The 14,851-nt window shown below is 36.3% G+C and overlaps 1 protein-coding gene across 1 annotated transcript in view; it reads left to right on the top strand.

Annotated features, from left to right (window-relative positions):
* The window catches only part of LOC150083867 (leucine-rich PPR motif-containing protein, mitochondrial-like), a 314,087-nt gene that overhangs the window by 21,670 nt on the left and 277,566 nt on the right, over positions 1–14,851 (top strand). Inside the window, exons 4-5 of the mRNA XM_090375475.1 lie at positions 2,928–3,049; positions 8,571–8,629. Of these exons, the coding sequence (XP_090231601.1) occupies positions 2,928–3,049; positions 8,571–8,629 (181 nt within the window). The remainder of the gene's footprint in view (positions 1–2,927; positions 3,050–8,570; positions 8,630–14,851) is intronic.

Here is a 14,851-nt window from a genome sequence, read left to right as displayed (position 1 = left end):
TTTAGGGGCCATAGTCCTCAAAGGGCCCTTAAAATTTCACTTGGTTGTCTGCCTGTCCGTCAGTCTGTCACAGCATTGTATCTCTGGGACCACTTAACCTATTGACTAGAAATTTTGCATGGGTTGCACATCAGGTGGGCCAACATAACGCCATATCGATCATTGTTGACAAAAATTTGTCTGGGAAATAGAGGGGGGTTAAAATGTGGGGGAATAAAAATGTTGTCGACAACCTATAGCTACATCGTTGGAAAGAGCTCGAGTATGTTTAAAATATAATTTTAAAATTAAAAATGGCGGCACCAGACAGGAAAATGTGAGTAATTTTCGTGTCCCCCTCTCTATTTCTTCTGCTATTGGAGCTAAAAATTTAAAATTCACATTAGCTATGCGTTATTCAATGCTTATCAAGAGAAAACAATCCAATTGAAATCTATCATTTATTTTTGTGTTAAAATTAAAAAACCGATTTTTTATTGCACTTCGATAGCACACTTCTTTGTACTAAGTAACCCTCCTTTTGGTGACAAAAAGGTTGCTGGATAGTTAGTTAATAATTCTATAAAGGTCATTTATAAATTTTGTGACCAGAAGTATTTTTAACAATTTTCAAAGCTGGAGTTGTCCCGGCAAGGAGATACTCAGAGAGCCAGTGTTGAGGCGGTGGTGGTGGAGGAGAGGTGCCTGTGGGGAGTCTTGCACGGCCCTCATCTGCCAGTCGCTTCTCCCACCCTTGGCATTCACAACAACTGGAAAGACTCAAATAGACAATGTTTTCGTTATTTCCTAAATTTTAGGCCAAGCCAGGGTACTAGAAACTTTTTTTCAGTTACCATAAAGCTCTCTATTTGAGATACTACACTAACGACCATTCATGTCATCCTGAATGCCCAGCACTCAGTAGTTGACTGATTTATTTACTTATTTTATTCACATTTTACTTCTTTTTCTATATATACTTGAATAATTAATTTATACTTAATAAACTGTGTTAATATACTAAATTTGTTGTTCTTATTCCAAAAACATTACTATGAAAGTAACAATATTAGGAAAAAAAATTTTTAGAGTACTTTTCATATCCTTTTAATTTTCAATTTTTCCTGATAGCAAAGAATGAGTACCAGCACCTATTTTTTTTACAAAAAAAGCACTGACTTCACGGATTACGTTTGTAATCTGTGAAGCTATTTTGGAATGTGGCTTCTGTTTGGGAAGAAACCAATTGGAGAACTAAAGTTTAGTAGGTACTGCAGAGAGAGAGAATGATTGGGAAGGGTTAATTAATAGATTAATAATCCATAGATTAATTTCCTCCACTGGCATTCTTTCCAGGCATTAGAGAAACCGAAATATCCAATAACAGTTTGCTGGCTGTGGAAATCCTTTTAGATATTCCATCTTAATTTGAATTTGGTAGTAGTTAAATCATAGGTGTATCATGATGTTTAATCAAAAAAAAAAAAGTTAGAGAACTGTGTATCTTGAAATTGTGACATTCTAGCCAATTCCAATTTGTCAGAACATTTTGACTGACAAAGCTAGAGAGTAATATCTGAATTCTCTTTTTCTCTGCATTCAGTCTGAATTAGCATGTATTGAATAGAAACTGTTTTAGTTGTTTCTTTGCATTTTAAAATGAGTTATTTTGCTGATTATTAAATTTACATCAAATTTTGTTTCATTTAAGGTACAATCCTGTACAATTTGCCATTATTAATGTTTTCACTAGATTCATAATGGAAACTGAAGGAATGATAAAAACACCATTTGGACAAGATACTGCATTGTTTAGGACTTTTCACTGGTTTACAAAGTTCAGCGAGAGCTTTTTGTCAGTCGAAGAAGGTCCCAGCTCTGGCATCCTTCAACTTAAAAACCAGTGATTCAGTTGTTCATATTCGTGATCTGATTCGGAAATGACTGATGTTTAACTATCTGCAAAGTTACTAGTGAAATTGGTATTTCTTGGGACATGTTAATCAGTTAATCACCAGTAATTTTGGAATGTGACACATTTAGCCAAGTTTGTGCCTTGCATCTTCACAGACAATCAAGTTCTCACATTTCAGGATCATTGACTGCTGCTGCTGCTGCTGACCTACACTTTGTTTCTGTCATAATTGTTACTATTTGGTTTTTAGGAGCATTAGCAACTAAGGCCATATTGCTCCGTCTATCATAATTACTGGTGACAATTCATGGATGTGTGACTATGGCTTGGAAACAAAGGCCTAGTCTTCTCACCAAAGAGTCTATCTTCTCCAAGACCAAAAAAAAAAAGAGGAAAAAGAAGCAATCTTGGTCAAATGTGAAGATCATGCTTATTATATTTTTTAATTCATAGGACACTTACTCAATAAATGCGAAGAAAAGCGGGCTTCCCAGAATTGGTACTTACATCTTGATAATGCCACTGAACATTCAGTGCTTTCCACTCAAGAATTACTTGCAAAGCACTCAATCATTGTGGTTACTTATCTGCCATACTCACCACATTTAGTTCCCTGTGATTTTTTTTTCTTCTGTTTTTCAAGCTTAAAGCTTCCTTGAAAGGTCATAGATTTACAACAACAGAGGAAATGATTCAGAATGCAATAAGAAATACTATCAATATCAAAAGAAGCCTATGAAGAATGCATCTAGGAAGTGGCAGAAGCATTGGAATTGGTGTATACTTTGTCAAGGAGACCTATCCAAATAGTTAATGTTAATAAGCTTCATTTCCTAAATGTTAGTTCACCTCGAACTTTTGTTCACACCTTGCATTTTGTATATATTTAAAATGCATTTTCATTAAAGGTAACCATTATTTTAAAGTTGCTAATATTTCATGTTCTTTGAATTGATGGGGGGGGGAGAAAGAGAGAGTGTGTGAGAGAGTGTAAATTAAATATTGAAATATATTAAGATTTAAAATTTTCCAGATTGTCCATTTAATGAAAGTCACTATAATGCATTACTGAAAGTCTACCTTGAAAATGAATTCAGTTTTTCCCCAAAAGAATTTCTTGCAGAAATGGAACAAAGGGGCATTGTTCCCAATAGAGTAAGTTTCCAGTTATGAGATTTCTGTGTTTCTATTAAGAAATAATCAAGTTAATTAGCCTTTCCATACAATGATTAAATGAAATAATTCCAGTTATTCAAGAAAGAAATGCTACGTTCATAACATCTTAACTATCTTGTTATCTTAAATACTTAATAAAATAGGTTTGTTGTTGACTGTTTACATTTTTAATAGAGAAACTGTGGGGGAAAAATTACCTTTGAAAACATTGAATTACTCTTGAGTGACAGGATTGTGTTTCTAGCAAAAGAGTTTAAGAACATATGAAGGTCAGAATGATCCTGTACAATTTGCCATTATTAATGTTTTCACTAGATTCAGAATCTATTATTATCTTTTGGTAATTCATTGTTTTTCTTTCTTCATATAATTTCTACCAACATCATGTTACTTAAGAAAAGTTCAGCATTTGCTTCCTTTCCTTTTTGCATAATTAGCATTAGTTGCCCCAAATGTTTGTCTGCTTCTTCCTTGAATTTATTTAAGCTATCAACTTTCACAATGACAAATGGAAGTTTGTTCCAGCAATCAACTACCCACTGGCTAAAGGCAAATTTCTGCACATCTATTCTACAACTGTCTTTCTTCAATTTGAATCTATGCCCCCTTGGGGCCATAGATTCATATTTTGACATAAAAATCAACTTAACATATATTGCCTTGAAAATTTGTACTTAGATTTATGTTTACTGTGCAAAGTTCTTCCCCCCCATAGTCATGCTTCATATTTCATATAATGATGCTACTACATGTGTTGTGAAAGAACTATACATTAAGAGCAACTTTCTGCTTTTTAGTTTAGTTATTTATGCCCTTTATTTTACCAGTTTATATTGTGAAATTTTATTACAGTGCACGATAAACTTTGAAGAAAGAGTATATACAGTATTCCCTACTTGTATATGGATACATTGGATGCTTTTATTACATAATTCAGCCAGTTCTTGTTACCTGTGGAGTACTGTACTACAAATTGGTTTCTCTGTAAATAGTGCCTTGATGCGAAAGTGAGTGTTGCTAAGAAATCAACAATCTCAAAAGTTGATGTTGTTATGGGAGTTTAATGGCGCATAAGCTACTATGGCTATAATGTGCCTATTCATTTTTAATATAAGGAAATGAGAAATTTTCATAAAATCAGAAATTATTAATCAAAAGTTGACTTTTAGAGAATATGAAAAAGTAAAGCTGAAAACATAACGCTTTAAGAATTTCGTGAACTGTTTTTGTCTCATGAAGAAGATGAACAAACATGGGTTTTAACGGGTGAGCAACTATGTATATTTGTATAAAAATATATGTATGATAAATTATAAACATATTGGTATTAATTCACGTCTGTTTAAACCCTGACACTTGCATTTAATTCAAGTTTAAGGTTGTATACTTGTTATATGTTGGTCTTTAGTCTGTACTTTTTGTAGCCCCGAAATGCATAGTGGGCAGAAATGAGGAGTTAGAATATTAAAGGCTTCCTGTGGCACATGAATATTATTTGAACATGAGCTGTGTGAACAGGACTAATTAATGTATATACAATTGCTCATAAAAAGCAAGCTAAGCATTACAAGAAATTTTTAGACGGTGGATACAGTCTTCACTTATTTCCTTTGCAATCTATAAAAAAGATAAGTAAGTGTCAGAGGAGGGAATTTTTGATAGTGTTTGCAGAGAAGATTGAAAACCATTAGAGTATACAAATAATGAGGATATGTAGGGCCTTAAAAGTTGATATGTTCTGTTCATATAATGGTGGGCCATTTTTCTGTTACTGTTCTTCAAACAACCAAAAAAGTGTTCAATAGAAGATGCTCATCACGTTTCAATGAAAGAAGGAGGAAAAATGTAAAGAAATAAAGTATTGGTGTCCTGATTTGAAGTTACTCTATGCCTAGTAGTATAGTTGGGTTGCCATATGTTACTCATTCAGAGAAGTTTTGATCAAATATCCTATTGGAAACTAGAGGAATTCTTAAAGATCTTTTTGATTTGGGCTGTAGTTGGCTATTTCAGGCTGAGGAGGTAAGATTTTTCTCTATTAGTTTTTCTGAGCTTCTCAGCCCACAGGGCATAGAAATTAGCCTTTTATTACATACAAATACTTGTACAGACGTAATATGTAATAAAGACTGTCCAATTTGCAAATGTATGTGTTCATTGCTAAGGCACTTGGGAGCCCACTTCACATAGTCTTTCCTTACTGGACTTTGTCATTGATGTTATGAGCAGACCTATGACAGATATTCAGCATCTTGGACACATCATCAGTGTACACTATTTCCTGATGACATCTTTCAAGACATTCTTTTGTGACAACTGCACTTCTTGGCCGAGGATCATCCTGCAGAATCTTTGTTCTTAATAATAATGATTTTCTGGTTAGTATACTCGTGTTGAATTCATTCTCAGGTTCCTGGAACCAGTTCTCTACAATTCTGCCATTGTGACCTGGCGCATTGTCTTTTTAGAAGAACCATTTGCAGATGGATGTACTGCAGCTATGAAGGGATTTATGGCCATATTTGTGCCTAATCAGAAACAATTTCTGGAAATTCTGTGGCATCCAAATTGCCCCACTCATATCAAGGAGCTCAATGTGTACCATGAAAACACTCTCCACACATTACATCACAACTATCAGACTACATGATTGACACCTGGCAGGATGGATCCACAGACCCACGATGTTTTCACTATTTTCTGATTCTTCTGTGAAACAGCAGAAACTAGGATTTGTCAGATTGAGTAATGTTTTTCCAATCCTCCAGTGTTAGCATTCCTGACCACACCTTTACTGTACCTTTGATCATTGGCTATGATCCACGACAAGGTACAATGAGCTGTGCATTCTGAAATGCCTCCTTGTTACCATTGTTGCACTGGGTTGTTATTTGACAGACTGTAGCCTCTCTGTTACCCTGCAGGTTGTCAGCCCTTGTTGGCCTGTTTCTTCACTGTGCTCTTTCCAACCACAGGATTATTGTTGTCGTGATGCTATTTGTTTATTGGACCAATCTTGATACACCTGAGACTTATATAAAAAATCCAGCAGTGTTGTAGTTGCTGGGGCTTTTATTTATGACTGGGTTCCATACCTGTCAGCAAAAATCAATAAGGTACAGTTACAGTGGGGAGGATTGGAGAACATTCAATATTCATACCAGCATATCTGGTTCCAACTACCATGCCACACTTCCCACTTTTTTATATTGCATGGTGTAAATATGTTATGCTGTAACCAAATGAGTACTCCAATTCATGAGTTGGAGTTTCAAATTCATGAATTATAGTTTCTAGTGTACTTGTGTCCCTCTATGTTGTCTTGTGTAAAAAGAACTACCCATTCCTTCCCTGAAGAGTATTGCACAAATTTAATTTTTAATTTTTATTTTTTTTATGAAAATTACAAGCATGAGAAGTATTAGAACTTATGATACTTAGTACTGTGCATGGGTTGAAGATTGAGAAGATGAAAGAAGATACTTGTTAACATTAGATTTGAATTTCTGTAGATTGTACTTTTCAAGAAATTTGTATGGGGGGGGGGATTGTTCCAGAAAATGGAAGTTGAAGGAATAAATAATAAAAGAAGAAAAGTTGGTTCTGTGAGTTTGAAGTTGGACAGTAAAAGGATGCTGACTGGTTGCGGTACATGTTCAGACTGGTTTGGAAGAGAGCAGAAATTATACAAGCCAATTCAAAACAGTGCTTATGGAAGTATCCATAGAAAAGGCATGCAGCAGAAACAGAATGTCTATGAGAGAGAGAGAGAGAGAGAGAGAGAGAGAGAGAGAGAGAGTGGAGAGACTTGGTTGGAGATGGGTCATTAATTAACCTAACTGCCCTCTTTTGAATGGAATCTAGATGTCCCAGAGAGAGAGGTTTTGGGGGCATTGCTTCAGATGTGGGAACAATATTCCATGGTGCAAAACAGCGCGAACAGCTGTTTGAAAGTAAAGTAATGCCAAGGAGGAAAGAGAAAACCCAGCTTTTTAGATGTAATGGAAAAAATATTTGTGATGTGCTTATGCCAAGACAGATTAGAAGTCCAGGTGATCCTAATAGAGATATGTGATCTTGTCTAGATGTTTGTTATTTGGTTTTCAGGAGCATTAGCAACTAAGGCCATATTGCTCCGTGGATATGCGGTGGTTATTCCCTGACCTTTCCGCATCCTCTGTATTTGAGGCGCCTCTGTAGCCAGGTGGGAAGGAGCAGCAGTGCATAGCACACGCTTCTTGATTAGACCAGGGTTCGAGCCCATCACCACCAAATACGGGGGATGCAGAAAGGTCAGGGAATGACCACCGCATATCCCAGAGCAATATGGCCTTAGTTGCTAATGCTCCTAAAAACCAAATAACAAACAAACAACCTCCGTATTTGGTGGTCACGGGCTCGAATCCCGGTCTAATCAAGAAGCATGTGCTACGCACTGCTGCTCCTGCCCACCTGGCTACGGAGGCGCCCGTCTTGTCTAGAAATCTGTGTCACCGAAGGTAAGCATAGGAGCAGAGAAACCTTTTTGTGAGATATAAGACAGGACTGATTTTTAGAAGGATTGAAATCAACTAGTTATCTTCGCCCCACTAATTCCCTAAATGCTAATCTCGAGGTAATTCTGGAGAATTACCTGGAGATTAGCATTTAAGGAATTCATAGTGGGTATTTTGAGAAGTTAAAGCTGTTTGTGCAGAGCATGGTTTCTCAAAGTGGAATGTAATGTTCTGTCCTCAGCAAAACTATGGATAGGATTTTCAGTCAATGGCAGGTCATTAATATACAAGAGGAAAAGAGTGGGAGAAAGAACTGAATCTTGGGGAACACCAGCATTAGTGGAGAAATTAGAAGACAGAGAGCCACTACCATCACCTGCAGTGAGCGGTCAGAGAAAAAACTGGATACCGAATTACAAAAAATAGTTTACAAACTATAAGATGGAAGGCTTATTTAGAAGACCTCTATGCCAAGCACAATCAAAAGCCTTTGAAATGTCAAGAGCAACTGCTTGAATTCTGCTAAACTTTTCCATTGAATTTTTCCATAGATGTGTAGTATGAACCAGTATATCATCAGTGGATGAACACTGACAGAATCCATACTGGCAGTCATTGATGAGATGGAAGGTTTCTGGATAGTTTAGGAGTTAGTGGTTAATTGTTGGCTATTACCTGATGTGAAGAAAGTTACATTTCCCTCTTCTATTGAAACCAGATTTTATTAATGAAATTTAAAAATGGCTGTTATGCTAAATAATTTTGGCCATCTCTACTCATTGCTGTTAGTATAATTTTCATGTTTTTTTTTTCCTTCATAATGTTATATTTAGCTTCATTTTATGTTAGATTGAATTGTTGCATATAATAAAGGAAGCTAACTTTTCAAACTGATATTTGTATTTATTACTTTTTCAATAATGTGAAGTGCTTATATCATGAACAAAAATTATAAATCTATTTTCCATTGTGAGTTTGTTATTCTTTATGGAAATTATTTTTAGGTTACATATCAGAGGCTTATTGGAAAGTATTGTCAAGATGGAGATTTTGATGAAGCAAGGTAAAGTTATATTGAATTTGTTACTCTTTCTGCATTATTTACAACTGATTGTTTGAATATTCATAATCATCAGTTTTCTTCCATTAAAGATAGCAAGTTTTTGCATAAAAGTCGTGTCTAATTTTTCAATCAAAATTTTCCCTCTACTTTCAGTCAGGTATAAAATCATTATAATGAACTTTTCTAACGAAGCTTATTACAAAGGTTAGACCAGGGATTCTCAATGGGGCAATATCGCCGGCAAGGGGGAGAAAATTGGCTTTTGGGGGGGCAAAAAAATCATGGATATTACAATGGTTTGTGGCCCTCAAGTTCAACCTTACCTTTCTCACTCATTCCTTAATATTTAATTTCTTTCATTGGGTTTTTTTTCCCCCGAGACAACTGATTTTTAATATATAGGTATATTATATTAGGAATGAGTGAGAAATTTTGATAAAAGGAAGATGGCATGATTTAATTCAACCACCTTTGCTTTTCATAGGTATTAAATGCCTAAGTGCTTTCAGAAGTAACATCTCTACAACCCTTGCTGTTTGTGCCTTTCCAACAGCTGCGACCTTGGCTGCAGCATGGTGGGCATGGATTACTTATTTATTCTTTTGTTTCATTGGTCAATATGTGAGGTATAGATGGGATGAGGAAATGTTTCGGTCTATTGTTTCTACTTTCTAAGCGACAATTATTGATTTATTGTTTCCTTATTTTTGATCCACAGTACTTTTATGAGTGACATGGGCTATGAGAGTTAAATAAAAATAGTTTATATTTTATTGTTTGATTCTTTATAGTTATTCAACCCATCATCAATTGTGTTAAGTGCTGGAAAGAAAATGTGTTGACAGTATCTGGATGAATATCTAGCTTATCATTTTATTGAGTGACCATTCGACTCAAGACAGCCTATGTGTCTTATGTGTAATAGTTTTTTTCAAATGAGGCTATGAAACCATCAAGACTTTTAGATCACTTAAAAAGGAAATATCCTGATAAAATTAGTAAACATATCGAATATTTTAAAAAATTTAAAACAGAATTTTGAGCAATGTAACACTGTTACTTCCTTATTTAAGAAGAACACACAAACAAATGACGATGGAATGAATGCATCTTAAAAATTGCAGAAATCATTGCAAAAACTGGTAGTGCTCATACAGTTGCTGAGACTGCTATACATCTCGCATTAGAAAATCAGACTGTGACTCTGATTCTGAAAATCAGACTGTGAAATTTGTCGCAGTTTGATTTTCAAAAATTGCAGCACTGTCTCCCGTTATATAAAACTTAGTAATCGGTGTTTTTCCATATTATATCCACTGTAAAAAGAGGCACAGGGTTGGTTTGAAATGTTTAGCCATTAATTAATCAGTTAAGAAATCAGGTTAATGTGCAGAGAAGTGTTTATGTTTATTGAGAAAAATTGATGTAAATGAGTATGGATGAAATTAAGTTGTATCACAAGTAAAGTTATTTTTTATCAACCAAATTCTTTTGCTGTGAAAATTGAAATCATTATCTGTGTGGCTTTTCTTAGAAGGTTGATAAATCTGTAATCTTAGAAGATTGGTAAATCTGTAATCTTAGAAGATTGGTAAATCTGTAATCTTAGAAGATTGGTAAATCTGCTAATATATTAAGTTAGTATGCATTAAATGAAGTGTTATTTATTATTATTATTTTTATTGTGGCTGTTAAGTTTATCAAGGTCCTTTGATATAAGAAGACAATTTTCTTAAAATTTCCTTCAAAATGGAATGTAAAAATGCCAGTCATTAATAGTTATCTATTTTATATATTTATATCCCATGTATGGCTCATTGTTTGCTTGTTTTTTTAAAAATTTTATCTTTGTGCAGTAGTGTCAGTTGGTTTTAAAAAAAATTAAAAAAATACACTGAGCTCTGCATTCCAGATGATTTTTTTTAAACTGGTACATCAGTAAAAAAAAAAGGTTCCCATCAGTAATCATTTATATATTGTAATATATATAAAAAAAATTCATAATGTTTTTTCTGTGGTTTTTATTTTTTCTCTTCAATATCTGCACTTTTTTTAAATTTTGAAATATTTTAACATTGAATGTGGGTATTGTTTTCATATCCCAAACTTTTGATAAAGATAGAAACTGCTGAACTAAATAAATTCCTTTGTAGAAATCTTCGCTTAATATAAAATTTCTATACTCATGGCAGCTGTGTACCTATTGTAGCTTTCAACATAGAGCAACAATTACAGCAATTACTGTTAATAGTGCAGCATATTTAATGTTATCATGTAGAATGAAATACATGATATGCAGATCTCGTGATCAAGAATGTTAACCATTTTGTTAGAAATTGCCTGGTTGTAGAACGATTTGGCATTACTCTTATATGAATTTACCACTTGTACAATAACTGTAAGTGTACCATAATTCTGTTATTTCACACATAGATGATCTGAGTTTGATTCCTGTCAATGACTGTAGGAATTTCTGAAGTCCTCTTCGATTGAAGCAGTAGTTAGCCAATCTTAGCCAGAGGAAATAAGGGTCCTGTCCCCCCCCCCTCATGAGTTATTCTGGGTTTTTAGGAGAATTAGCAACTAAGGCCATGTTACTCCAGGGCGGCGCCTCCGTGGCCAGGTGAGCAGGAGCAGCAGTGCGTAGTACACGCTTCTTGATTAGACCGGGGTTCGAGCCCGTGACCACCAAATACGGAGGATGTAGAAAGGTCAGTGAATGACCACCACGTATCTCTGGAGAAATATGACCTTAGTTGCTAATGCTCCTAAAAACCAAATAGCTCCAGGGATATGCGGTGGTCATTCCCTGACCTTTCCGCATCCCTCCGTATTTGGTGGTGACGGGCTCGAACCCCGGTCTAATCAAGAAGCGTGTGCTATGCACTGCTGCTCCTGCCCACCTGGCTATGGAGGCGCCCATGAACATGTACATGCACGCACGCACACACACACACACACACACACTCTCTCTCTCTCTCTCTCACACACGCACACACACACACACACACACACACTCTCTTTCTCTCTTCTACAGATGGAGGAAGTAAAGGTCCCTCCCCATGAGTTATCCTGGGTTTTTCAGACTGCATAAGATGCAAATCAACCCATGAACACACACACACACATACACAGACGCGTGTGCGCTCTTTTACGGACAAAAATATTATAGGAATATAAATGAAATGTTCTGCTGCCACTGAAATAATAATTTGATATGCTTTGATTCAGCCATGTGATATATCATTCTGATTCATTCAGAATGATATATCTTAATGAATAACTTTCCTCACAAATGGGCTAAAGGAGGAAGCATTGATCATAGGGACAGACACCTGAAATACCAGACCCAATTTCTACTATACAGCAGTTAATAATCAATTCTGGAATGATCACAGTAATGAAGATTCTGGCAACCTTTGATTCCACCCCTTCAAAGCTTAGCATTATCATCAGCATTAATAGAGGCATATGATGCAAGAAAGCAAACTTATGCAGCATCAGCCAAAAAAAGAAAAAGAAAAAAAAAAAAAAAACGCTCCCATTTCACCACTCCATTCGTTCGAAATACCTGTCCAGCTGAGCCTTAAATTTATTTAGGCTATCAACTTCCACAACAAGGGATAGAAGTCTGTTCCACCAAACAACTACCCACTGGCTAAAGGCAACTTTCTGCACATCTGTCCTACATCTGTCTTTCCTCAATTTGAATTTATGCCCTCTCAGGTGATTATTCTGAGCAAGAGGAAGAATCCCATCAGCATTGAGCATGCTCAAGCCATTGAAGGCTTTATACACCTCTATCAGATCACCTCGCCAGTGCCTAGTCTCCAGAACCTGTAATTTGCAAAACTTAAGCCTTCCTTCATAAGAGCAACCCTTTGTTCCATTCACTAATCTTGTTGCCCTTCTCTGTATACATTCAAGCAGCTCTACATCCTTCTTGAAATGAGGCTCCCAGATCTGTAGATAGTACTCAAAGTGTGGCCTGACCATTGCCTTATACAAGGGAATAATCACCTCCTTATCCCTGCTAGAAAAATTCCTGTACATCATTGACAAGAAACCATGAGCTACTCTTGCATCCCATCTGCACTGCTCAGAAAACTTCATATCTGCCTGCACAATTACCCCCAGGTCTTTTCATTCTCTACCACTGTCAGTGTAGTACCACAGAGTTGATACATTACTCTGGGGTTATTGTTTCCCATATGTAGTACTTTACATTTGTCAATGTTAAAATTCATTTGCCACCCCTCAGCCCATCTGCTCAACATTTCCAGATCCTGTTGCAGCAGCATACTGTCAGTATTGTCCTCAACAACCCTGCCAACCTTTGTATCGTCTGCAAACTTGGACATTAAGCTTGATATACCATCATCAATATTATTTATAAATACAGAAAACAACAATGGACCCAACAGTGAACCCTGAGTGACTCCACTAATAATATTAGTCCATGAAGAGCAGTGTCCATTGATTACCACTCTCTGTCTTCTCCCCCTCAACCATCCCTTTATCCATAGCAGCAATTTGCCTCCAATGCCACACTGCTCCAATTTGTGCACCAGTCTTCCATGTGCAGCAGTATCAAAAGCCTTTCTAAGATTCAAATATATAATATCAAAGTTATTCCCTGCATCCAGTTCTTTTGTGACTGCATCATAGTATCCAATCAAATTGGTCAAGCCAGACTTTCCCTTAACAAAACCATGCTGTGTCTGAGCTATAACTGAAGTCTTGTCTAGATGATCCTGCAGTGCTTCTTTAACCAGTGCCTTCATTAATTTTCCTGGAACAGAAGTTAAACTCACAGGTTTATAATTACTTGTGTCAACCTTTGATCCTCCTTTGTGAAATGGGGTCACATTTGCACATCTCCAGTCTATGGGTACCTCCCCTGAGTCCAAAGAAGCTCTCATAATTATGGCTAAGGGTTTGCTTATTTCCTTTGATGCCTCCTTTAATTGATATATCCTTTAACTGGATAGATTGCATCCACCCCAGGTGCCTTTTTTATGTTTATCCTCAACAATTTCTCCTCCACTTTCCTCTCAGTTATTAAAAAATCATCTAGCTCACTGCCGGAGTTCACTTCACCTCTGGCATTCCCCTTCCTGGATAACTCCTCATGTGTGAATGTAGGTGCAAAATTCTCATTTAGTTTGTTAGCCGCCTGAGCAGGATTATCAACAGTTGAACCATCAATATCCAGTGGACCAATCTAATTCACCCCTTTCCTTCTAGAGTTTTCATAGGTAAAGAACTCTTTTCTGTTTTTCTTTGCATCCTTTGCCAAGGATTTATAATAATCTGCCTTTGCCTACCTAATCTCCTTTGTGACTTGGTTACAGACCAGCTTATATATATCATAGGCTTCCATGTCACCCATTAATTTATATGTATCCCATGCATTTTTCTTCTCTGCCATATGTCTCATTAGTTAATCTGACATCCATTTAGGCCTAAACCCTGAACAATATTTCTTAGTTGGTATGTAAACCCTAGTAGCTTCCAAGATAAATTCTTTGAATGCTTCCCATTTTGAATTTGCTGTTAGTAACATCATCAGTTGGTTCCACTGTATAGAATTTAAATACTGTCTCAGACTGTTGTAGTCGCCTTTACGAAAGCAAAAACCCTTCCCTTTACTCCTGATGGTAATTACCTCTTTGAGTAAATCCCACTTCAGCACACTGTAATCACTGCCACCTAGTGGTTCCTTTATCTGCAGATTCTTAATGCATGAAGAATCACTACTGATAATCAGATCAAGAGTATTACTCCCTCTAGTTGCCTCCCGAACATGCTGATGTAGAAAACAGTCATCCATAAATCCACAAAAGCCTTGCTAGTGTGTGAGTGACCAACCCACAAATTCCAGTCGATATCTGGGAAATTAAAATCCCCCATTATAAGACTCTCTGATTTACTGGCCCACTCTATTTCCATGTAGAGTTTCTTATTATACTCATCAGCATCATTAGGCCTACAGCACCCTCCTACTCTCAATTTTGATCTCCCAATGCTTATGTCACACCAAACTGACTCAACAGTTCACTGTCCAGCGATGTCGACTGGCTTCACTTCCTTGGTTTTTATGTGTTTCTTAACTAATAGCATAACCCCTCCTCCCTTCCTATCCTTTCCGTACACATTGTACTCCCCAAATTCCAGTTCTGCATTCCTTATATCTGTGTGACACCACATCTCTGATATCCC

The sequence above is a fragment of the Mastigoproctus giganteus genome, chromosome 6 (assembly GCF_048544385.1).
Source record: "Mastigoproctus giganteus isolate SK-2022 chromosome 6, ASM4854438v1, whole genome shotgun sequence".
Lineage (NCBI taxonomy): Eukaryota > Metazoa > Arthropoda > Arachnida > Uropygi > Thelyphonidae > Mastigoproctus > Mastigoproctus giganteus.
This window is presented reverse-complemented; position numbering and strand designations above follow the sequence as displayed.